Below are 27,365 nucleotides of genomic sequence, written 5' to 3'. Positions count from 1 at the left end.
GAATCGTGGACCTTGGTACAGTGGGGCAGAGATTTCATTTTCTCAAAATTCTTCATTTGATGTAAAAGCATACTGTAACCAAACACACATAGGTTCATAGGTTCATACTAGGCTATCTGCCTTAGGGCATTTATAAGCCTAGCCAGAATGTGTTTGGCTTTCGCCACCCATTTTAAATTAATTTTGCTATGCCCTTTTTCGAGGTTAGTATACTGTGCCTCTGTCTAACAGTGACACAGAAGTGATACCCAGGTTAAACCTACGATCTCCCATCCACTCATCAAGATTCCTCTTGAAGAGAGTCAATGAGGGACTCTGCTTAACCTGGACTGGGATTTTATTCCAGAGTGAAGGGAGCCTCTGGGTTATGAATCTGTCCCTCCAGCATGTCCTATTTATTTCAGTGCTGAGGTTCAAGTCTCTCGAGCGTAACTCGATGGGATTTGGATTTTCTGAGGTGCAGCATGTCCATTAATTCCGGGTTGGACATGGCTTTATACGTCAGGCACAGATCGCCCCTGAACAGGCGGTATGCCACTGAGTAGAGCTGGAGTTTCTTTAACTGGGCAGCATATGGCATCTGTTTGAGCCCTTTGATCCTCTTGGTGAGGTACTTTTGGGGTCTTTCCAGTTGCTGCAGGTGTCTGGTAAGGTACATCCCAAAGGGCATTGTACTCAATTATGGGCCTGATGAGGGATGAGTAAAGAGGCACGATGACCTCCCCTGATCTAGATGTGAATCCCTTCATGATTAGGTGGGCTATATAAAATGTTTTTCTAACCACTTTGGCCACGTGGTTGTCAAATGGGAGACTGCTATCAACTTGGGTCCCCAGGTCCCTAATTACTTCTTCTGTACTTAATGGATTGCCACCTATGTGGTAATTTGTGGGCACTTTGTTTTTGCCAAAGGGGATGACTATACACTTTTTGGCGTTTAGCTTGAGGCCATGGCTCTGGCACCAGTTGTCTGTTTCTATGAGGCCCTTTTGGAGGATGCTTGTAAAAAAATATATATATATATATATATATATATATATATGCATAAACACACACATGTGATACATAACTTGTTAGAAAAAACACACACACATTTATAAATGTGGTAAGTGTTGGAATAGGGAAAAAATACAAAATGACAACAATGGTATATTGAGCAAATAAGCTGGCTCATTCTCAGAGCAATAAGTAGATTTATAACCGGAAAAACTCCAACAGTAACTGGAGTAACATATCTAAAACATATAGTAAAATCTGCAAAAGCAACTGCCACACTAGTCTGCAGTCATTAAATTGCTTCTTAAACTTATGTCAAAACTTGTTTGCATTTAAATATTTAAGGCGGCAGCTGCAAATTTAGTGAAGTTAATTTCATGCAGAAAGGTCCGTTGTGTTGTCATATAATATTTTATAACAGCAATTAATGCTGCAATTAACATTAAATTGTCTTTATTAGCTACAGGAAACTGCATACAGCTATAATACTTTCTAGTTTTTTAATGTTATGATAAAAAAGTTTTTTATTCATTATTTGTCATTGTGAATAGAAGGGCAGAAACTGAAAACATGGATGGTTGCACAAAGAAAAAGATTCCGAGAGATATCTGGAAAAATGAGGCTTTTTTAGAAAAGGGCAAAGTAGACATCAATGTAAGTCATATTCTGGGTGTAGAAAACTTTTTTTAGTATAGTATTTAAAACGTTTTAAAAAGAATCCTTCTAGATTTTAGTTTTGAGTCATGTTTAATCCAGAAGAGAGAATAGACATGTGATCCTCAAATACTAATAAACATTTTTAGATAAATCTACTTTTATAGCCATAAAGTGACTTTTAGTGCTGTAACATTTGAGTAAACAAGAATATAAAGGAAGCTTGGTGCTATTTTTATTTTGAGAGTTGAATAGGGTCATATTAGGTTCATAGGTGTGTACTAGGCTAACGGCCCTGGAGCCTGTATAAGCCTAGAGAAGATTCACTGACATCATGCCGCCCGAAGTTAGTTCCCAGTGCCCCTGTCAGGCAAGGCCACTGAAGTGATCCCTGGGGTGAACTTCCTGTTGCCCTCCACTCGTCAAGATTTCTCTTAGAGGGCCAGTGAAGTGCTCTGCATGATGTGAATGAGGAGTTTGTTCCAGAGTATGGGAAGTCTCTGGGTTAGGAACCTGTCCCTCCAGCATGTTCTGTTTATTGTGGTATTGAGGTTTAGGTATTGGTACTGTTAATATAATTGTAAGGAAGATATTTCTCTCCCTTTCAGCAATAGGACAGAGATCCTAACTACATTTAAACTTGCATGCTGCAAACGCAATTCATTATTTTATCTTTCATTCCTTTCATACACACAACAAGACTTAATACTGAGGTCTGCTAACATCATGCTCTGAATTTGTATTTCAGTGGTTTTAGGAGTTGGTTTGGTAGAGTCTGATGAAGTGTCATATAACTGTGCAGACAAAAGTGCTAAATTAACAAGTTGGCGCTTTAGTCCTCTACTCTAACTGACACATTAAAGATTAATGCTAGGCTAGCTGTCCATGTGGGCCATTTTCAGCCTAGCCAATTTATCTCAGGAAATAATCAAACCCTGTACTTTGTGTTTGTGAGGTAAACACATTAACCATTATGCCAACATCCTCTTCTTCAGTAAATTTTGGGTCAGTGACTATTACTTCTTCCAGCACTTTATTTGATTTGTGGTCATGAAATTTGTATATTTAAGTGACAGTGTGTGTGTGTGTGTGTTGAGGGGGATAAGTCTCTCTTTTTGAAGGTGCAAACATAATTTGAGTGAGACAGTAAGTTTAATTTGTTGCTGTTTCACTGTAAGTTCAATACTTAGTATTCATACTTCTGAATGTATTCGATATTTAGTATTTATACTTCTGACTGCAGATCTCCAAGGCAGGCATTGAACTTCAGTCACAAAACACATTTGATTATTGAGTGATATATATTTGTGAGATGTGTCCTAGAAAAAGACATAGTATCTATGCATTTAGTAGCACATTTTGAAAAATTCTTTTGTGACACCCTTTACCCCTCTTGCTATTTTCTTAGAAATGTGGTAGATGGATTCTTGCCTGGAAGTTACACTCGCAATATATTGTCTTTCATGATAGATACTACTGTAATTCCCTGCCAGTCTTTGAATAGTGGTCCTTTAAGTCTGACTTTCAAAAGGAAGTTTAAAAATAACAGGGCCATCCATTTTTATGAGACATTGATGCTGTGCTTCAAGGGAGTTTGTGACGGCCGGGAGAGTTGCATTAAGAAAATATGAAAAAATGGCACGGGTTAAAGACTGGTGGTGGTGGAGTGAAGAGAGTAGTTACACAGAGCCACAAAACACAGACCATGTTTATTCCAGCTACTTGCAACTGTAAATTGTGCATTTCTTACCTTTTCTACTTTCATAGGAATGTACATTAAATATTGCACAATAACAGTGCCATCTGTTGGCTAAAATGTCTAATGATGAGGCATATTCATTTTTTACAAGGATTTGTGAAATGCTTAAACTGCACAGAAGATGTGAAGTACCTTTGGCTGCAGGTAACTGGTAGTCGTATCCTGCAGTCACTCAAGGGTAATAATCAGGTGGAATATGTAGTTTCATCCTTTCTGTGTAGGTATCTTTGTTGCCCTTTCTTGCATGACTTTGATATTTTGAATGATTTCTGGTAACTGATGCATAGTCACCTGTAACCAGCTGAATATCTATCTCACTTCTGTGATATGCTCATGGCAGTCGGTAAATGCTTGCAAAAGCAGTGACTTGTGTTCTCCACTGCCTTTAGAGAATGTGTGTGAACTTGATGTGTCCTTTTTCATTGGGTAAACATTTGTCTGCCTAGCTGACAACACTGAAACTTTGATTCTTTGGCAGGGAGACATATGTACTGCTTGATATTAAACCCCAGTAGGTACATTGGTTGTTGTAGAGTATTAACGTTTTAAAGAAGGGAAGGGTGTTTGAATTACTTACTGTGCTACTGTTTCTTGTTTGAGCAACTCTTTTACTATACATTTGTAAGATGGCTTGTCGTGTGCTATTTCTGTATTTGGAACCAGGCTATAGCTGAATAAGGTCCATTTTGGTCTGGCCATTAAAAAAGTTAACAAATAAAAAATATGTACCTTGATTAACAAAGAATAAAAGACAAATGTCTAGACTGGTGATGCATGTTGGTTTAATGTTAGGATGTTTGTCTTGCAGGTCTTCTCATGCTTGTATGGCGTTTTTCTGGATATTCCAAGTTCTTCCCAGCCCCACAAACATACTGGTTGATATATTGTATTCTGCATGGTTCTCTTGGTTAGTGCAGAGGGTTAAGGCCATGAGCCATTAATGGGCTTTTCCTGTCCTGGGTTTGATTCCATCTGCCTCCATTTGCCTGCTGTGTGAATAGGGGAAAAATATAAAAAATTAAAAATGTACAATAAGCTGGTTGCATAAGTGTGCACACCATTAAACTAATACTTTGTTGAAGCACCTTTTGATTTAATTACAGCATTCAGTCATCTTGGGTAGGAGTCTATCAACATGGCACATCTTGACTTGGCAATATTTGCCCAGTCTTCCTTGCAAAAGTGCTGCAAATCTGTCAGATTGCAAGGGCATCTCTTGTGCACAGCTCTCTTTAGGTCACCCCACAGATTTTATATTGGATTTTGGCCTCTGCTCTGGCTGGGCCATTCCAAAACTTTAATTTTCTTCTGATGAAGCCATCCTTTTGTTGATTTGGATGTATGCTTGGGGTCATTGTCGTGTTGGGAGGTGAAATTCCTCTTCATCTTCAGTGTTCTAGCCGATGCCTGAAGGTTTTGGGCCAAAAGTGACTGGTATTTGGAACTGTTCATAATTCCCTCCACCTTGGCTAAAGCTCCAGTTCCAGCTGAAGAAAAGCAACCGCAAAGCAGGATACTGCCACCACCATGCTTCACCATGGGGATGGTGTTCTTTTGGTGATACAAAGTGTTGTTTTTGCGCCAAACATACTTTTTGGAATTGTGGCCAAAAAGTTCAACATTGGTCTCATCAGACCATAACACATTTTCCCACATGCTTTTGGGAGACTTAATGTATTGTTTTGCAAATTTTAGCTGGGCCTAGATGTTTTTCTGTGTAAGAAAAGGCTTCCATATTGCAACCCTACCCCATAGTCCAGACATATGGAGAAGACAGGAGATTGTTGTCATATGTGGTACACATCCAGTAAATGCCAGAAACTCCTGCAGCTACTTGCTGTAGGTCTCTTGGCAGGCTCTCTGACCAGTTTTCATCTTGTCTTTTCATCAGTTTTGGAGGGACGTCCAGTTCTTTGCAACGCTACTGTTGTCCCATATTTTCTCCACTTTTGATGACTGTCTTCTGCAGCCAGAAATTGAAATAGCAATGACATTTTCCCTTCAGAAAACCAACACAATAGTTTTTTGTTGGCTGTAGGCATTATTGCAGGGATCACTTTACCACACATTGTGATGTTCTTCCACCATGCAAGAAAATCTGCTGGGTAACACTTGCTTTCTTTTGAAAAATATTGTGTTATTTTTGAAGTGGATGTTAATATTGTTTTATACAATGAAAAACTGCAGTGATGCTTTTTAAAGTTATTTTATATTCATAGTTTACGTATACATCTCTCTATAAATATGTATATATAAAAATACATTGCGTATGCGTCTTTGAAGGAATATTTGTTCGTGATTTAAATTAATAATGTAGTCTACATGACATTTTGCTGGGAAACTATTTCAGTTTATGATATACAGTGACTTCTGTTATGTTTTCTAAGTTTGTGGTCTAGTTGAGAAAACCTAATTAATAAAAATAAATAAAGGCAAGAAATTTACTGAACTTCAAAACCTTACAAGATTCTAAGATACAGAGTGCTCTGTAATTTATGTTGTGATGGGTAAGTGTGCGTGTTTAATATATATATATATATATATATATATATATATATATATATATATATACATACATACACACACACACACACATCTCTCTTTATATATATATATATATATATATGTATATATATATATATGTATAATATTTCATTACATTGGAGATGAACTTTGAGATGGTACATTCAAGAAGTTCATTGCCGATGACTGTCATCTAAAAAAAAAAAAAAAAAAAAAAAAACTAATGTGATTGCACATGTAAACAAACACAACTACAAACTGTGCTTTTTGTGGGGAGGCTTTGACCGCACACCCCTGGAATAACTCCTAAAAGTATATTACAGTTAAGCTGTATCAGTTTGATTATATCATTTGACAGCTATAACCATAGATGAACATTACCAAAAGTTGTGGCACATGATAAATGTATGCCACAATGAAATCCAAGGCACCCATATCTCTCTCTCTCTCTCTCTCTGTATGTATGTATATATATATATATATATATATATATATGTGTGTGTGTGTGTGTGTGTGTGTGTGTGTGTGTGTGTTACACAGAAAACCGTTCAGAAAAAAACTGCAAGAAAAACACAGCCAAACTTGAGTTATCACTGTATAATTTTTTTTAAATTTCTACATTCATCTCCATGTCAAGAAAAACATTTGGAATACACATTCAGTGTTTTAAAAAAAAGAAAAGAGAAAAGATGCTGAACTATGTATTGAAAACTATCTTACATTGCAGTCACAATTCTGATATGTCACATACCACTGTATATAATGTAGATAGATGAGTCTCATACAGTTTCACTGTCTGCTCTCTCTTCTCTCACATTTATTCCCCTGGTCTGCTTATAGCATTTCATGTGCAGGTCCAATAACCTCTTGCTCCTGTATGTGTTTAAGTTCCATCCTCCCCTTTTAAGTTTATGTACCACTTTCAGTTTTGCTTTTCTACATTCACTTCTGGTCCTACCCTTACAGTTTTTATTTTCCCTTTTAGTACGGTCAGGTCCTCTCTGAACATCCATGCCAGGAAGGCCAAATGTAAGGGTCTTGCTTACCTTGCTTTTGGCGACTTTCTTCCACTCTGTCCCTCTTTGTCCACACTGCCAGCACTCAGCGTTCATCAGCTTCTCGCTTTGTTTTTAAGTTTTATTGCGGTAACTTGCACTAGCTGCATATGCTGGGTATACAGTGGTCCATTAGCTGTTGGATACCTGCAACTAACCAAGCTTGTTCCTACAATCCAGTTTGGCTCTGTACTTCACACTTTCTTGAATCCAGCTATACTTCAGCCTTTTATAACCTTTCTTTACACTTTGCAGTATTTCTTCCATCACCATTAAAAATTCAGTAGACTTAGCAATATTTTCTACTTGTTATGGGTGCATTTATGCAAAAAGATGGCTGTAAAAATTCTGAACATGCTGTATGTGTATGCTTGTCTTTAAGAGGCTTAATTTGAACCTTGACAAGCTCTAACTGCAGTCATGAAGAGGAGAATTACAAAGATTGGTTCCAATTATTGTATTATTTTGGAATTTTTTCACATTACTTAATAAGCATTACTATAGGTTTATACTATTTTGTAAAACTCACTGTCTTAGTTGGCCTTGTGCATAGGATTTGTATTAAATTGTGCATTAAATATTTTTATTTGACCAAATGCATGTCTACCTTTGAAATGAATACAGTGTGTTCGCACAGTTTGTGAGTGGCTGGTTTTCTGCAGTTTGACATTTAAATGTGAAAATAATTCCATGACATGAAGAATGTCTACGTCATCTTTATTGAGTGGAGTGTATTGCGAGTGATTTTTTTTTTCTCCTGTAGTACTGAGGTAATCTTTTTTTTTTTTTTTTTTATAACCGTAACTTCATTTTTTGATGAATTGTTATAGTGGTAGATGATTGTATCAAGATTTGATAGTTTTATGGTTTTGTTATATTTTTAGTTTAGTTAGCTAGTCAGAATGGGGTCCATTTTTCCTGTAATGCATTTATGACTAGCTAGATGCAGTCTGTTTTTTTCTGTTTCAATTATTGTAAGCTTTATCACTTTAGTAATAAATTTAATTTCTGGGTAGTTGAGTTAGGTGGCTGATGTCATTTGAGGGTTGTCTGTATTATTTTTGAGTGCAGTGTACTGATTTTGTTTTTACATTGTAGTGAATGCAATCCATATGCTGTCTTTCTATTTTTATTGTATTTTTAGGGTTGGTGTGTTTAGTTTTACGGTTAGGATTGGAGTTTTTGGCTAGGGAGGGATATTTTAGGATTAGAGAGAGGTTTTAGGGTTAGGAGCAGAGTTTTATGATTATGGTTAGATTTTTAAGATTGGGGTTAGGGAGCGAGTTGTATGGTTAGGCTTTAGCATGTTTAAATGGGATCAGTTACTTACACTGAGTGGGTGTAACACAGTGAAATTCTAGGAACTAACTTATGCATTCATTATGTAATTAACCATTGCCCATTTCGTATTTATTCCCCTCTCACTATGTCTAAAATCTCAGCGGTTAGTGAAACCTCGAGGGAGTAAAGAAAGCAGGATAAAACGTGGAAGGGAGCAAAGATACTTTATGCTTGAACCTTGGCATACTTGACTTCATTTAACATTATAGGACTTTATCATTTGACAGCTATGGCAGACATCTCTAACAGGACAAGATTGTCAGTCTACAACCACAGTGCTTTTCTTCATTTCAGACATGTTTTGCAAATGAAGTGAAAGTTCAGCATGGCGGACATCAGGAGGTGTGTAGTGCCCATTTTTAGTTTATGAGCTCAATGTATTTTTAGACTAATTTCAGCTTGGTACGAATTGATGAACAATGAGAGATTCCATTTGCTTCTGTAGCGTGTAATTCATGTCAGATTGCCTAGAAGAGATGAGACCTGTTTGTACACAGATGAAAACAGAATCACTGGAGAGAGAAGTTTCTAATTCCTTAAGAGAATATCTTAATAACAATTTTGATTAAACTTAGGAGAAAAATAATCTCCTTATAATTTCCATTGCTGTCCTTCCAGATTTTCCTGGCATCACATTTTTTTTTCACTGCTAGCATTGAAACATAAAAGCGTAGTATAAAATATTCCTTTAAATCAGTTATTCATTCACTTTTAGTTCAAATTATAAGCAATTGCTCATCTGCTTCTACTACATCAATTACAGATTATTCACTCAATCCTCTGTCTACCCCAGCCTATCTTCCATAATAACTAAATATATTCCAAACAGGAAACTACGCAGCTCTGACCAAGACTTGCTACAGATCTACAAACCTAATACCAAAACAGGCCAATTACTGTATAATTATAACCCTACTGTGGCTTGGAACCAACTACCCCTGGAAATTAGGTCCCTTAACCATACAAAACACTTCAAGCTAGCCACAAAAAAACACCTGATGAAGAAATGGTCCTGCCACTGTAGCCATCCCCCCGAAACTATTTTACCTTAGCTTTCCCTACTCCAGTTCTCACATCCTATTCATTGATTTTCAACTATCTCCATTCCGTGCTATTTCCTAAGCTATAACTTCTATCTTTCCCTCCACTCCCCAGTCTATCTCATTCCCTGCTCTTAACCCTCAGTCTCTCTGGCTATAACCACTCTGTCCCTTTGCAATATTCTTCTCCCTTTTCTTATACAAATTCTGTAATGACCTAGTTTAGCATTAACTAAGCTAATACCAGCTACTTGTTAACAGCATCCAAATGTAATGTTCTAGAATGTAAATTATATATTGCTAATTGTTTTTTTGCAAATATTCTCCTTTTTTTTAAATCTCACTGTGGAGCTTTTCTCCCTGGGTCTGCGCTGAAAACGACTCAAAGCTCAGCTGGACTAACCCGGTTAACAAATGTAAAATAAATAAATAAATTGTGGGCTCACCCAAGAACCATTTCAGTTGTTCTCATCTTGCTTACTCCACAGAACTTTCTTAGTACAATATGGAAATAGGAACTCAAAGAACATGATTTTTTTCAGCTGGAATGCCACAAGGTTCTATAATAGACGTCCTGCTGCCCTCCATCCCTATCAGTGACCTACCATGTGACTTGAGCAGCAGTAAATGTACAGTGTGTGTGTGTGTGTGTATGACATCATCAGTTTATAATCTGACAACTTACTGTCTAAATTCCAACACAATCTGCACATTTAGCTATTACAAGTGTACTCTGTCATTAATTATGAAAAAACAAGTGCCATGCTAGCTGGGATGTCTTATTTACTTAAAAACAGTTGTACTTGGTCTTTGATCAAACAGTTCACACTCAGAAGTAAAAAAACAAAAATACTAGGCTGTCTTGTTTGAACAACATCTAACGTTCAGTGCATGTACCAATGGCATAACTCACACAGGCCTATAAATACTTCTAACCTAAAAAGCCTGGAAATGTATGGCAATCAAAATGCTAATGCCAGGACGAGAGTGCCACTTGCCAGCCTTTGCCTTAAATTCTGCCCAACCATGAAACATTACAAGTATCAATTGACAAGATTTGTCAGTGTATTATCCTAGCTAGGTCTAAAGAATTTTACTGCTTCTCTCTTCAAAAAAAAAATACAAACAAACTGGATGCTTACAGTAACAAAGGAAACACTCTTACATAATTGTAACATATTCGAGGTGCTACACTGGTGATTCTGCCCACCTCTTGCATCTAAACTCATACATGCATACCACATATACCTCCATTAAAAAACGATGACGGTCACCCCTGTAAGTCCCCCTTTCACCAAAAAACATTGCAGAAAAAGCATTCTTCAGACTTGTTACTGCCTTGTGGAAGTCACTGCCACACGTTGTCAGGAAAATTGATGATTTCCAAAAATTCAAAAGGAAGTTGTTAAATATCTTAATGAAGAATGCAAATGTGGTTTGCTATGGGGTATAACTAGAATCTGTCAATATACAGATGATGATATTACTATGCACAGAGGATCCTGTGTATCACTTCATAACAATTTGTTTCTGATGTAATGCTTTAAAGTGAGCCTGAACATTGAACATAAAATTAAAAAAAGAAATTAAAAAGAAATGCCTTCTTTTACATTTTTGGTCCCCCTGCACCCCCCACACCCCCTGCTTCTTAAATATACCAACTCTGAGATCACACTACAGTGAAGAGAATGGTAAATTTCCGTTTCGCACTGTACGACGATCTCCATTCAGAACGTTAGATGTCCTTCTATTCCCATGTTGCAGTATTCTTACTGTGAGATCCTCCATCTCAGGCGACCCAAACGTCCAGCTCCAATGCAAAAGCTTAAGCCTGGTTGCTACCAGGTGCGTGGGGCATCACATGCAAGGTCATTAACCAGGGGCCTTAAATGTGATCCCTGCATGCATAGATCTTAGAACTTCTCTGCCGTAGTCAAATGTCAGATCGATCGCTTCGCTCTGCTGTCTTCAAGACATCTAAAGATAAGTATCCTGTTGGGGGAAACTTTTTTTTTTTTGCTTGAGCTTTGGTTGCTTGCCATTATTTCTTAGCCGATGTCCGCTAGAAAGGGAAAATGTAGATGCAGACATCAAATTTCACACAAAGATTTGCACAAACTTTGTTCTTCTTAGGCCAGGAACACAACCACACTACCTGTCATATCTGCTAGTCGTTCATACCAAAAACCCTTTGTAGTCGTCTGGCAGCCTTAAAACTTTACCTCAAGAACCAGAGGTTAAAACGCTTAGTCCTACATAAGGATCCAGAGTTGGTCGTCGAGGTGGACCACCTAAAAAGAAGGCCAAGGTTGCAAGGCCTACCATTTCTGCCCCTGTGTCATCAGATGTCTTGCCAACCACCGATTTAGGGGTTGAGGGACGTCCACTAGAATCGACATTTTCAGCGACTACCCTTGAGGAAGCTGCCTCGGAAGCACTTGTAGACACGTCCTTGGAGGTTGTTCCGACATTGGCTTCCACCAAGGTTGAAGGGGAACCAGGCTGCGCTGAACATCCACCCGCAATCCAGGAATCGGAATCATCACCTACAGGCCAGCTTCCTGATACTAGGCCCTCTGTCTCTGCTAAATCTACTCCTCTTAAGAGGAAACAAAAAAATAAGCATCTGTCTGCTTCCTCTGAGGAGCAGCCAGACTGGCATACCTTTGCCCAGTTTTTGCTGCAGACCTTTATGGCTCTTAAGCCTTTAGCCTCTCCTGCTGCCACATTGCCTGCCCTCAGCCCCAGGCCAGCCTCAGTTGTTTCCATGCCTCCTACTCGCACCCAGGAGGAAGACTCCTCCTCCTCCTCAGATGAGTCTGTCACCTACTCCTCACAGATAGCTTCCCCTTTGGACTACTACTCCCCAGATGAGGACGCCCAAGAGGGAGATTCTCCCCCTGAAGACATTTCTTTTGGGGAAGAATTACTAAAATGAGGGAGTACTTCAAGTGGGATGCAACTCAGATGACAGAAGTCCAAAGGAGGTATTTTGAATTACTCCAGGTGAAATCACCCTCCCCCTCGGCTATCCCTCCTCTGACTCCAGCCTACCTAAATGCATTTGCATCAGCCTCAAAGACACCAGAATCTCAACCATCAGCTCCCAAAAGATCTGACCGATTTTACAAGGTCCCTAAGGAGCACAAATTCCTCATAAAGCCACCAATGGCAGATCCTGCAGGCATTGCAGTGGCGTCTGACAAACAGTCCAGACTTATACCTTCCTCCTCCCTCTTGCCATCAGACAAGGGCAGCAAAGTCATGGACAGACTGGGGAAAAAGATGTATACATGTTCAACACTAGCTTTTAGGGCTATCAATTACCAGACGCACATGGTCAAGTATGCCCTATATTTGGTCTCTCAGGCATCCTCCTTGCCTGACTCTCCCAACAAATCTCAGGTAGCATCTAAGCTGTCCTTGGTATCTCAGGTTGCCAGACACTCTATAAAGTGCAGCTATGATGCAGCTGAGGCAGCATCTATTCAGCGCAGGTATTCCAGGCTTAGGCTTCAGCCCCTTCCAGAAGATTATAAAACCAAGATTTTGGACGCACCACTGGACAACAAATTCCTGTTTGGCAAACAGTCTGCTGAACTGTTTAAAAGCATCCAGGAAAAAAGTAAGGAACTTCAGGACCTAAAACAATTGTTGTTCTCCCCAGTCCCTAAATTGTACAGGAACTACCCTGCTAAAATCTCCTTTGTCAGAAGAGCCCCAGCTCCATTCACCTCTTCCACTTCTAGGCACAGAAAAGGGTCCAGGAGGGCACCCCTCACCAAGGACAGCCCCTCCTCAACCTACCTCTAGGCATTCGTTTCAAGACAGAAACAATAATGCATGACTGCCTCAGCCATCTCCCCCTCTCATCCCGCCTCTCTCACTGTCTTCCCCTCTGGAAAAAAAGTTACTTCAGATCACTGGGTTCCGGCAATAGTGGAAAAAGATACTTCATGTCCTGGCAGGAAAAACTGTTTCCACAAGGCATCCCCTTCCCCCCAAAAACCAGCTACACATAATCCCTCAGGTTATCCTAGAACTACTCATCAGGGGACCATAGAAAATGTCTCCTCAGGCCAAGAAGGGAGGGGGGGTTTACTCCAGGCTATTCCTAATAACGAAAAAGGATGGCCCTTGGAGGCCCATCCTGGATGTATCCTTCCTAAATATCTTTCTGAAGGTCCCTTTCTTCATAATGCTATTACTACAAAGCCTTCTTCCACTATTGCCACTCAGTGCTTTATGGCCACTTTGGAACTGAAAGAGGCATACCTCCACATTTCCATCCACCCAAACTACAGAAAGTACTTGCGTTTTGCTGGGCCCTCTTCACACTTTCAATTTACTACCTTGACCTTTGGTTTATCTACTGCACCAAGAGTCTTCACAAAGTGCCTAGCCCCAGCAGTAGCCTACTGCAGAACAACGGGCAACCAAATCTACCCCTACCTAGATGACCTCCTCATTTTAGCAGAAGAGGAAGTCACTCTCAGGAATCATCTACTATTCGCCATGTCCCTACTCCAGAGCTTGAGGTTCACTCTCAACCTGACAAACTCATCCCTCACTCTAGCCTAAGACAAAACCTTCCTGGGGTGCAGGATAAGAACCAACTTGATGAAGGCCTTCCTTCCTCAGGACAAAGTATCCTTCCTTGTCAGTCACTTCCACGACCTCCCCCTGGTCACCCACCTCTCAGTAAGGCAGTTCATGGGCTTCCTAGGCCTCATGGCAGCCACAGTTCCTTTGTTACCACCTGCAAGGCTGCACATGAGGAAGTTCCAGTGGTACCTAAAGTCTGGACACAACACAGCCACCCCCTGGACTTTCAGGTGCCCTTCTTACCATGCCTGACAACAGAACTGAGGTGGTGGATCCAGCAAGTACAACAGAACCAAGGTCTACCCCTACAACCCACCAGCCCAATACAATACATGCACATGGATGCCTCCGATCCAGGGTGGGGAGCAACTATGAATGGCTTCAAGTTGCAGGCCCAATGGGAGCCCTCCCTCCAGAAAAAGCATATCAACATCAGGGAGATGACTGCTGTCCATCTAGCCCTACAAGGCTTTCTCCCTCTTATGCAACAAGGACCCGTCCAAATCTTTACAGACAACACAACTGTGATGTGGTACATCAACAAACAGGGGGGACCATGTCTTACCTGCTGTGCAGGCTAGCAATGCAAGCATGATAGTTAGCCTCTAAGAACAACATCTCACTGCAGGTGGTCAGTATCCCATTCCAGGACAACCATTAAGTGGATGTCCTCAGCAGATCCTTATTTTTGCATCACGAGTGGATGTTGCACAGAGATGTGTTCTTAGACATTGTCCACCAGCATGGCACACCTCAAATAGAACTATTTGCCTCCTCCCAGAACAGACAGTTACGACTTTTCTGCTCCAGAGATCCCTCCCCACTAGCCTGGAGAGTGGGTGCCTTCTCCATTTCTCCTTTATGCTTTCCTCCCTTCCCACACATTCAGAAAGTCCTTCTAAAAATCCAGAGGGACAAGCCAAGAATCTTGCTGGTGACTCCCTATTGGTCATGGCAGCATTGGTTCTCCCTTCTTCAATCTCTTGCCAAGGGCACTCACCACAAGTTGCCTCACAAGGTGGACCTGCTCACACAACCGAAGGGATCTCTCATTCACCCACACCTGGAGATGCTCTGCTTAACCTTGTGGGTGATCCCCATCAGACACCAGTACACAGAGGACATGTTATCTGTCTTGAAGGAGGTCAGGAAACCCAATACTAGGAGGTCCTATGTTTACAAATGGAAAAGATTCTCCAAATGTTTCCAAAGGCAAAGGAACCCCTTCCAAGTGGGTGTACCTCTAGTCTTAGCCTATGTGTGTGAGCTCATAAAATCAGTCCTAACATCTTCAGTGAAGGTCCACTTATCTGCCATCTCTGCCTCCTTTCCTCTGGACCCACCTCTACTTTCCAGGTTGGATGTCAAACTATTCTTAAAAGTGGTTCTCCACGTTAGGCCACCAAAGAAACCTGTTCCACCACCTTGGGACCTAAACTACATACTAGAAAAACTTACAATTGCATCATTTGATCCAGCTAGCTCTGCTTCTCTGTAGATGTGCACATGGAAAACTGTTCTACTAGTAGGCCTTACTTCAGCCAGAAGGGTTTGAGAATTACAAGCTCTAATGGCATCCCCACCCTACACAATCTTCCACAAAGATAGGGTGACCCTTCGCACCAGTACCTCCTTCATGCCCAAAGTGGTCAATAAACTGTCCCTCAATCAGTCTTTTCACTTACCCACCTTCTTTCCTTTCCCACAGAATGCCAGTGAGAGAGTACTCCACTCCCTGGATGTCCACAGACAGTTAAGGTTCTATTTGGACAAAACGAAAGCTATCAGAAAGTCCAATCAGCTCTTTGTGTCCTTCCACCCCAGGGCCCTGGCCAAGGTGGTATCCAAACAAACTGTTTCCTCCTGGATAAGAAAAACTATCTCCTTCTGCTACTCCTACCATGGCAAACACTTACCTTATTGGGTCGAGGCACACTCTACAAGAGCTGTGGCCTCTTCTGGTGCTTTCCTCAAACACCTGGACAGAACTGCCATTCTCAAGGCAACCATGTGGTTCTCTGTGCATACCTTCTCCAAACATTACAAATTGGACCATGTCTTCAAAGCCAGGCCAGGATTTGCAAGGGCAATCCTGCATGGATTCCTGGAATCTGCAACTTCTTCCACCACCCTTCCTTTTTCTTGAGCTGTGGCACTCTCCCACAGTAAAAATACTGCAACATGGGAATAGAAGGACATAGAATAGTTGTGTAAAATCTTACCATAACCATAGATGTCCTTCTCTTCCATGTTGTAGTATTCCTTCCCACCCACCTAATCCCCTTCATTGCATTTACATTTACCCTGTCTAGATGGCATCCTTTGGTACTCTTTAGACTATTATCTGACTGGGCAGTCAGTTATGAGGTCTATGGATGAAGATGTCACATTTAAGGGCCCTGTGTGTGATGTCCCACACACCTGGCAGCAACCAAGCTTAAGCTTTTGCACTGGACCCGGACATTCGGGTCTCCTGAGGTGGAAGATCCTACAGTAAGAATATTGCAACACGGAAGAGAAGGGCATCTATGGTTATGGTAAGATTTTACACAACTATTCTATGTTTCAGAACTTCGATCTGCTCTTTGACGATATGATGTTTGATGATCTGAAACTTTGATGATTTGAAGTAGACCTATATATGTGTGTGTGTATATATATATATATATATATATATATATATATATATTTGGGTGCCTGTCAGTTGATCGACTTTTTAGAAACTCAAAATTCATATGGTCGAGACCATATGATCGAGGTTTTGAAAACCCAAAGCTTTTGAATGGAGATTGTGTTACAGTGCTGATCGGGAAATTTATCCATTTCATCACTGTAGTGTGAACTCGGAGTTGATAAATATAAATTTCAGGAGGGTGGGGGGTGGACAATAAAAAGGTAGATTTTTGTGGGGTTTTTTGTCTTTTTTTTTTGATGTTCTAGTTTTCGGAAACTCAGTTATGTAGTCTTGACTATATGAATTTTTAGTTTCTGAAAACTCAATCATCTGGCATAGACCCATGTATAAATATATATATATATATACACGTGTGTATATTGTGTGCTTGTATGTATTATATACACATATATAATATGGGGCTTGAACTGAGTAGCAAACATTATGACAGCTTTAATATGAAAGTAGTTGCCATTGCTGACTTGATAAAACTATTGCTTTCAGTGCTAGATATGTTCAAGCTGGTTCCGTCTAATTTTTTTTCTGCTTGTTCACAGAAACTGAAGAAGATGTTGTAAAATCAAAGAAAACGTTCCGAAGCCATGCTGTAGTAAATCAGAATGCAGAGACAGAGCTTATGTTGGAAGGAGATGATGACTCAGTTAGCCTACTACAAGAGAAGGAGATGGACAATCTTGCTGGTAAATATTTGTATGTTAACGACAGAAATGTACCTTCCTCCAGCACAATAGTCCACATTTTAGGGCAAACAACGCAGTTATTTTAAGAACCATAATCCCCAAAACATTTTAAGAGGTAGCACATTTTTCTTGTTGTAGCTTATTTCAAAGCTTTGGTATAGTCCCAACAAAAATTAGTCCCATAGGAGTACAAGGTTAAACCAGAGGGAAATGATAAAAGTTCCAACAAGCAGCTGACAAAATGACAAAATCATGCCTGTGAGCTGACTTTGCTAGCGTTGTCATTTGTGTTAGTCTTCCTGTCTCTCTTCCGTGACTCAGATACTTGAAAAAGTCAGAGCCAGTGTCATGGCTCTCTTATTATTGTTAAATAAGTCCGCAGCGAACTCTTGTAGTATTATTTTCTTTACTGTTTACGTAAGAAACCCAGAGCTCCCATAAATTATGAAGTTTCGCTAGATCTTTTTGGGAAGTGTCTCACAGGATTGCGGTTAGTTGTGCTAAGCAGTTTTACTGGGTTTCTAGTGGTATGACTGCCTGAGTAGCACTGTGTCTGCTTAGCTAATAAAATGTCTCACTTTGCAGTACGCACCTCTGTTCCCAGATTTGTTTTGTGTTAAATAGCCTTTAAGCTAGGTATCCTCTGTCATGCCTAATTGATTGTACTTAAGTCTGATAAAAGTAATTTTCTTACTCAGAAGTAGATCTCTTGAATTTCACTTCTTTGTAATCAGTGGGCCTTGGAGTGTGAGGAAGAGAGATGTTCATGAATTTTTCATTTGTATATCAGGCCCAACTGTCGAAACAAAATTATGTACTTGAATTTTGGTCATACAGGGCTGTGACTGAGCAGGGCAGTATATTTAAATGGGATGCTGGAATTCAGTTTATTAGAACTAGTGAGAGGCGTAGCTTCTTATTAATCTAAGCTGGAAGTGTGTTGGCACATCTTAATGTAATGCTATTTGTAATGACATAGCTCTAAAATACACATTTTGAGATAGATAAACCTTTGGATTTATTGGTGCAAAGCACATTGCTATATATTGCATTTTTTTTTATTCTGCAAAGTATATGAGATAAACTCCCTGCAAGTATTTTTACATCAGAATGTAGAATATACTGTACAGTTACACGCATTTTCATTAAGCAGAAAGATTCAAGGTATACTGCTAGGTAGTAATATCCCATTATATACCTAATTTAGTACCAGATGGCTTCACAGGATGAGTTATGACAGAACATATGAGATGATGGGTTTTGTGTAGCTATAACAACAACATTCTTAGAAAGACTATATATGTCATGTTGCTGATGTGTGCATCTCTTATAAATGAACTTAATGTTAAACATTTTATTGTAGTGACTTTATTTTATTAATTTAATTGCACGCGGTCACCATGCTTGAGTGCCTTTTTTCATGGACAGTTTATGAGTACCGTCTAGATAAGTGATTGGCTCAGTCACGTAATCCACATAAAACAAACTTCATCACTGTCTGTATTAAAGTGCAACTTCGATCTGTGGATGAGAAACAGAAAACTTACCCCAGGAATGCCCCCTTGTGCTACTAAAGGACAGAGGCAGCTCCTAAATGCTTTATCCTATGCATGTGCCTCTCAAATTATCTATTATACAATCCCAGTTTTTTCATTAGGGATAATATATAGTTATCAACTATAGGATGACTAAGGCCAATCTGTACCCAAATGTGACAGGTTAATATGAGCAAAAAAAGGGTAACTGGATAGGCTTAAACTGGCCCGGAAGAGCAGCTAACCTAGTACTTACCTGTGCACCTATTATATTAACACTGAAAATACAGGATAAAGCTCATTAGTAGTTGATTACTTGCCAGTTGTTAACTAATTAGATATCCTTTTACTGTCATTTTATTTTAATATTTATTATTTGTTTTAATAGTAAAATCCTCGGAAAGGGTAGCAACAAACAGTTTACGCTGTAAATAAATTATTTAATTACACTAAATTAAGTAGTGGGACTACCACATTCAAAGTAATGTGGTACTTACACATTCCAGGATTCTTTTGAACTGGCTAAACTGAGTTACAGTGGGCATCAAGAAGCCAAATTCCCAGCAGACCAGACTACAAAGATCTTGGCAATCTCTGAGAGGTAGATACAAAATGTACTTCATGAGAGAGATGTAAATTATTGGCATTTTGATGCATTTTTATTATGGTTGAAAAATTGAGGCACTTTTGTGACCTACCTTTTGCATGACAGCTTACAGTACCTACAGAACCACGGTGCATCTTCCTGCTGATGCTCATTAAAAAGCGCATTCCATTTTTATTGTGTTGCTTGTAAAAAAATTATATATATTTTTCCCTTCTTCTTTGTGAACAGTTGCATCAAGGTAGGAATAGGGTGGATACACTTCCTCACATGCATGGGGTTTGTCCATTGAAGATTATGGACACAAGCCCAAGCCAGCTCTATCCTGAGTTCACTTGGGACTCAGTAGGTTTATTGAAGTCATAAGTTAAAGAAAAGCTCGCAAAGCTTTTATTTAAAAAAAGTGAACCAGATATATTAGAAATGGTGACGGGACTGGATCGCAACACTTAACCCATCACATACTATGAAGCATCTGTTTCAAAATACTTCAGAATGTTTCAGAATAGCAGTTAGAAATGCACAGTAACATCTTTTTTATAAAGCAGTTAGCCAAATCTGTTAAATGTAGTCTGGCATTGTAACTGGAAGGGTTGAAGCTTTGATCTGCTAATGAGCTTCAGGTCCTTTCAGTTTCCACTCGCAATACATAAAATGACGTTATCATGCAGTTAATACTGCTTGGCGTATTATCTTAGGTGAACTTATTCTTTGAAGTATTTGACAGATATTTTTATTATCCAAGAAATGAAGGTATCAAGTTACGACAAAAAATGAGGCAAGATCTCTTAATAGTTGTATAGTATAGAAGACGCAACCAAAAAAGGTCCTGGTAAAGCACAGAAATGTGGAATTTAGAAATATTTGTAAGCATCCCTCTTCTTGCAGCATCAAAACATTATTTAAATTACTGTGACTATTTTAAATTGTTTCAAGGCAGTGGCTCAAAGTCACTGGTGTATGTAACCCAGTGAAAGCAAAATCTTTTTTCACTAGAAACTTAACATTACTTCTGTCCCCCACCATGGGAGTACTGGTTTAATGGACTGATTCTTCGTAGCTTCCTAGTGCATGTCCAGGTTCAGTTTATGGTGAGGGGGTTATGTTGTTGCCTTTGAGCTAGTGGGAAGGTTGTGTGAAAGGTGAATGCACTTCTTTTCTGCTCTGACCTTGACAGTCTTAATTCAGTCCAATCTTCTTCACCTCCTTGGCAGTAATGGTGGATTTCAAAATATCAGGTGTATGTTGAGCAGAGTTTTTGATTGGGATACACCAGCATTCTGTGAAGTTTTGTTGACTGTAATAGAATAGAATACTGAATCATTGTGGAATTGTTTCATTACACATTATTATTCTTTTAAAAAAATAGTTATACAACTTTGTAGCTCATTTCTGATTTTGTTCTTGTTTTAGCTCATTTTATTCCCAGAATTTTCACCTCAAGAGGCAAGTCTCTTATATTTTGTTCTAAAAGAACTAACTATTGGATCAGTGCCATTTGTTTTAGTTGAAATTGTTTAATAAAGAAAGCAAATCATTGCTGCAGTCCAACCACTAACACTAAAATCAAATTGCCTCCTGTGTCTGGTAATATATAGTTGAAGAGCATTGTCGATTTCTTGAAGCATTTTGAGTTTTCTTCTGCAGTTAAACAGTAAGATTTACTAACTGCCCTTTATTTGTACTGGGTAGATGAGTATTATGCTTTTTGTAGAGTAGTTCAGCTATCTGACTCTTGCTTAAATTGCTTTATGCCATGCATAATATTAACTGCTTTTATATTTGTATTGTAAAGTTGTGCACCATTGCAAGAGAGTTTCAACAATTTATACGTGTTTTTCTTCATCAGTTACATTGCATGACATGAAATAGTATGAAACTTAGCATTTTGTATTACTCTGTCAAGAAGTTGCAGAAACCGACTTTTTTTCTGTAAGAAAAAGAAAATGAGCACAACAAAACATGCCCTTAGCTAGGTTTACACGCTTAACTTGCTACAGCTTTCCACCACAGTTTAACATTTATGTGATACTAATGCATATTGAGGATCTGGTATTCGATGAGTGCTGCCACATTAAATGAAATTTATTTTGGCCTGGTAGTCGGTGTATTATTGTTTTGGCTTGTCTTGTCCATTTTGGAATATTATTTTACCAAAGAGTAGAACAGAACGTGTTCAGTTCCCATGTAAATTATCGTCAGCTGTTCAGCCCTGCTAACCAATATGCAGCGCATCCAGTTCTCGGTCAGTGATGTGGTTTTGGAAAGGGCAGTTCCTCAAACTCAGTATGATCTTTCCAAGATCACTTTGAAGTCCTACATAAAGCTGTACTGACCTCATTCAAAAGGGCAGTTTGCTCACCTTTAAATTTAACTGTGGCTTAAATGCAGCAATTAAAAAAAGAAAATGCCTACTGTTTTAGCAGGCATCCATCAGTAAGTTCTTACAGTCTGTTTACAAGACAGTAGTGGTTTATAGTACATGTACCCTAGCAAGTCATTCCTGTATGAAAACTTTATCTTCAGTTTTCTTCTCATTTTGATCAATATAAAATTATGTTCATATGTTTTAAGTTTGCAAGACTTGATCTAACTACATGCCTTAATTTCAGTAAAGTTTTATTTTCAGGTTTTATATTCCAGAATTCCTATCTGTTGCTGCTGAGTAAATGATGAGGGAGAGAGGGAGAGCACTTAGAATTTTTGGGCTTCCTAAGAACAATATATGCAGAGATTAAATGCTTTGTAGTACCGCTGACATGAACTTTATATACAGTTTACATGGCTTATTTCTTATGGACATGGATTCATTTCACATTGCTACTCGGTAGTAACAATTTATTACTTATCTTTTATGGCTGTTGCTGATGACGTGGTCACAAATTAAAACTAATTCAGGCAATAAGAAATTGTCTTTTTTTTTCATGCAGTGCTTCAAAATAACATAGACTTTTCTTCTCCTGTTTAGGATGATTGTAACATGCTTGACATTTGTTTTCCCCAAAATGAAGGCTGCATTTATCACCAGTGTTTTTGCGCGAAGCAAGCATATCTGGATCTCCCTTTTTTGGGAAGGGGTAGAGCTACATATTTCACACATTTCAAAAATATTCAGCAAAACAGAAATGTTTTCTGTTTTTGTTGAGAATTGCAAGTACTGTTGTTAAAGAAAGCAGAATTCAAATATCCACGTGCAGTTGTGTTTTATTTTTAATTAACATTTGTTAACTGATTAAGCACACTGGACCAAGGACCCTTTTCAAGCATGACCAGAACTATTATAGCAATACCATAGATAAAATACGTTTTGCAAATAGAATGTGATACTCAAAATAGTACAAGGTACATAGAGACTTGAAGTAACAGACAGTAGCATAATTTTTCAGTACTTGGTTATCAGTTTATTAGAACAGTGATTATAGTTGACTACACTTTAGGTATGGCATGGTATCCCCTGCTTTTCAGTGCAACAGATCAGAGGGATACATATATTTACAGCTCCTTTAACACACATTCTGACTGGCATTATTTGCAATTAGCTTAACTTAGTTATTAAATTTGATGGCATGCGTGTGACAGATGTAAGACTTGTTACCCTGGCTTATCATTGTATTTATATTTGCTCTTCCCGACCTCATGTTTTCCGGAATTGTACTTATTTTTATCAGGGAGCCTGTTCTAGGTGTCTGGTACAAGTTTTGGAAGATGATCTTTCTGCTCAAGGCAGAGTGATGGATGTTCTATGTAGTGTTTTACTAGAAGCATCTCTTGAAGACTAAATACTGGACTTTGAGTTTATGCCCCAGTTGAGAGTATTATCTGTTGTAAATTAGTTGGAAGGTTAACATGGTTAAGAGAAATGTGTCTGTTGCAGTTACTGGTAGCAACTTACTTTAATTTAATACTGTGCTTTTACATTCAGTACTAGGGTTTAAGTGAGTATTTTGTGTTATTTTTGTTTTCTGTTTTCTGCAATATTGTGAAGTTTTGGCTAGAGAGTTGGGCAGCGACCGGCGAGGCATGTTCAGGTCTGCCACTGAAATGCTGCTGATCAACATTTCATCCATATCCCTGGGCTCACATCTATTTTCTTTTAGAAGAGAAAAATACTGCATTTTGAAGTTTTTTTATAAAGACTTTGGACAGCCCATTTGATGTGCTTTAATGCTAATGACTGTTCAGGTCTTTATTGTTCTTCCCAGCATTTAATTTTCCTTTGTTTCGTTGATATTTGTTGCCTCGTGGATGCACAGTGGCAAAAAAAAAACATATTCCTTTTATTAAGATGAGACAATCGGCATTTTGTTGCCTTGCATATTCATGGTATTGTTAATTAACAGTTAAGTGGCATTGATCTAATCAGCATTTGGGTTTCTCAGTTTCTTAGTTCATCCTTTTGAAGGGTAACAATGTAGACTTTATATAAATAAGACTATTACTCTGTGTCTTCTGAAATATATACATTTATGCACACTTTTGCAGATGTTTATGTAGAAACTGACTTAGTAAAATAAATGTATAATTTCATTGATACAGCTGCTTACAGAAGCTGTAACACATTGGATAATTGTAGTAAAGTTTAAAGCCCTTTGTATCAAAATACAAATAAAGTAAATAATTTATTGTGAACAGTTTTTCTTAGCATAGTGTCTGAAGACTCCAGACATGAAACACTTTGCTTCCTTAAGCATAAGCAGCTTTGCCGTTATGATCTTTGATCACACAGGTATGTCCAGAATAAGATTTTATTCTAGCTGGAAGCTGCAAAAAGAAAATGAATCTAAGGTAATGCAGTACCGAAATACCAAACCAGGAACAAAGTAATAAACAAATATACTCCAGCACTGATCTCCAGCAATCTGCTTATTTGCAAAAGTAAAATTAACATTTTACAGGGGGTAGCAAATATTGTTATTGTTTTGTAGATTTTGTTTGCACTGAGCACATGAAAAAACAGTAACCATATAGTTACCTGTCAGTCATTTACAAGTCAGTAAGTGGTTGCATAGAAACCTGTATCATCAGTCTGCCTGGCTTCTTGTACAAAGGTATAAAACCCAAACTGTGACCCAGGCAACTGGGGATTAATCAGCAAACCTTGTAGTGGAGGAACCAGACAGGGAGGCAAAGGATGGAAAGAACATGGCCCTCTCTCCACTTCTGAGGGGCAGGGAGGGATGTGGAGGGATGTGGACACCCAAGAAGCACAACATACATACATACATAGGTGTGATTTTTCTGGTGGAGACTAGTATCCTTTGTGGATGTGAAGGATGACAAGTGTGGTTGGTCCATTGCTCACCCCTCCTTAGCTGAGCATCCTCAGGGAGTATGGGCAATATAAGAAAAACCCTTGAACAGCCCCTGATGGCTGCCTTAGTGATAGCCCCTTTTAGATGATTCTCGACCTCAGACATGGAAGGAGTGAGTAACTTTATTAGTTGAGAGAGGGCTAATGATTAGCAAGCACTGGGGGCAAAAAAATCTTTTATATATATATATATATATATATATATATATGTGTGTGTGTGTATACATATATGTGTGTATGTGTATATATATATATATATATATATATATATATATATATATATATATATATATATATATATATATATATATATATACACACACACACACACACACATATGGTTCCCCTTCACAAAGTCGAACGTTCAGAAACTTGAAATGCATATGGTTGGAGCCATATGCTCAAGTTTCTGAAGCTCAACTTCGTGAAAGGGAGCTGAAAAAAGAGAAATGTAACACAACAAAGTATTTCTGCAGGGGGGCAAGCCCCCCTGCACCCCCCACACCCCGCTACTTATTTATTCCAACTCCGAGATTGCACTACAGCGCAAAAAGGGAAATCTCCCATTCTGCACTGTATGCCGTTCTCCATTCACAGAGTCGAGCTTCCACAATTTCGAGCATATGATCTCGGCCATATGACTTTTGAGATTGTGGCCGTTCGACTTTGTGAAGGGGAACCATATATATATATATATATATATATATATATAGAGAGAGAGAGAGAGAGAGATACACAAGCCTATGCATTTCAGACAGACTTAATGTTACACAGATTCATAGAAATGTTTTGTTTTTGACAACATATCATGATTATTTATTCTGAAACTATACTGGGCATAGTATTAAAATATTTATTCTTAAATATGCTGGTTATTGATATTAAAACTTAAGGCTCAGATTGTTCACTGGCGCATAATCACATCTAGCAAACAGTTTGTTATAGATGTCTAAAGGGTGCAAATCTCTGCAAGGACAAGACATTTGTCCTTAATGTATGCCTAAAGTGATCTCTGAACGTTTTTGAATCAGTCCATCCAATTACATGTGTGTCTATTACCTGTATTCTTTCTTAAAACAGGACACAAATCTCTACAAGGACAAGACATTTGTCCTTAATTTATGCCTAAAGTGATCTCTGAACGTTTTTGAATCAGTCCATCCAGTTACATGTGTTTCTATTACCTGTATTCTTTCTTAAAACAGGACACAAATCTCTACAAGGACAAGACATTTGTCCTTAATGTATGCCTAAAGTGATCTCTGAACATCCAGTTACATGTGTGTCTATTACCTGTATTCTTTCTTAAAACAGGACATCATGGACAAAAGAGTTTTCCATAGTTTTGATCTATACAGACAGCTCAGATACTAAGAGGGCAAAGTACTGACTGTGATCAGCCATTTTTATCTTTTGCAAAACGAAAGCAGAGGGATGCTCAGTTAACAGACACAACGTTTCCAAGTGGCTGGCTGACTGTATTAAATTTTATTTTGCCAACTACAGTAAAGGGTTAACTGGGGAGGTTGAGAGCTCATTCCAAAAGGCTCAGTAGCTGCCATAGCAGTCTTCATTAAAACTAATCTCTGCCCAAATGTTTGTGAGGATACAGGGCCAGCAGTAGGGGAGGTTGAGCTATAGGCAAAGAGCTCCATTCCATCCCCTCCCCTCTGCTGACCACTGGTCTCCCTACCACCACCACCACTGGTGTCTCACTTGGCCTCCCCACACCATCCAGGTTACTTTTTCTTGTTGTTTACACTTTGACTTCCTATTACTTTTCCCTCCGTTATGTGCATCCCAGTTGGACAAGACTACATAGTAATAACTGCAGAGACATTAACAGAGTTACTGCAGTACCTTCTAGATGCTCTGAAGTACATTTTAGAGTTTTTTCTGACCTTTTGATCCATTTTCCTCCATCTTTTTAACACATGCTGATTGACAAAAACTGCACTGCAATAACTGTAGAGGAAATTAAGTTAAGTCAGCGGTCTGGGGGCTACTAGGCCCTCAAAAGCTATGAATTTGTTACACTGAGCCCCTAAACAAAAACATGACTATGGAAAGAAATCCACTCTTATGTTTATTTCCTTTGAACAAAGAAGTAAGTTGTTTTTGAGGCTTAATGTTCAAAGCTGTCAGTATATAGCTCCTAATAAACTTGAGAAGACAAATGCCTTTGAAGGTACATAAAACATGTGTGAATAGTGCTGTCCCCCAAAAGTAACCTGCTATGTGCTGCTAATGTTAAATTGGGATGAAAATGAAAGAACAGATGTGCCATAGTCACATACTTCAAATTTATCTTTGCTGTTATGCAAATGTGCAGCATGTGTCTTCACTCTTATCCCTAAAAGGCAGCCACCTTCTATGTACCCCTCTGATGTCAGACTGGGGTGAACATGAAAGAACAACTAGAACAGCCTAACATATTTCAACTTGTTGCAGTCGGATATAAATAGCATGTCTCCTTGGTACCATCCCAAAAAGATAGTCATCTGTGTACACTCTGGCTGTTCAGTTGTGAATGTAATGTATTCCACTTTGTTACTGCTAGATAGCAC

General features: G+C 38.8%; 1 protein-coding gene across 1 annotated transcript in view; it reads left to right on the top strand.

The window, feature by feature from the left end:
• NBEA (neurobeachin) overlaps window positions 1–27,365 on the top strand; it is a 4,581,458-nt gene that overhangs the window by 3,392,943 nt on the left and 1,161,150 nt on the right. The window contains exons 45-46 of the mRNA XM_044072852.1: window positions 17,205–17,348; window positions 20,901–20,933. Coding sequence (XP_043928787.1) covers window positions 17,205–17,348; window positions 20,901–20,933 — 177 coding nt within the window. The remainder of the gene's footprint in view (window positions 1–17,204; window positions 17,349–20,900; window positions 20,934–27,365) is intronic.

This window comes from Protopterus annectens, chromosome 5.part1 (assembly GCF_019279795.1).
Source record: "Protopterus annectens isolate FY-2018-M chromosome 5.part1, PAN1.0, whole genome shotgun sequence".
NCBI classification, from domain to species: domain Eukaryota; kingdom Metazoa; phylum Chordata; order Ceratodontiformes; family Protopteridae; genus Protopterus; species Protopterus annectens.
The sequence above is the reverse complement of the archived record's forward strand: the minus strand, read 5'-3'. Positions and strand labels throughout refer to the sequence as shown.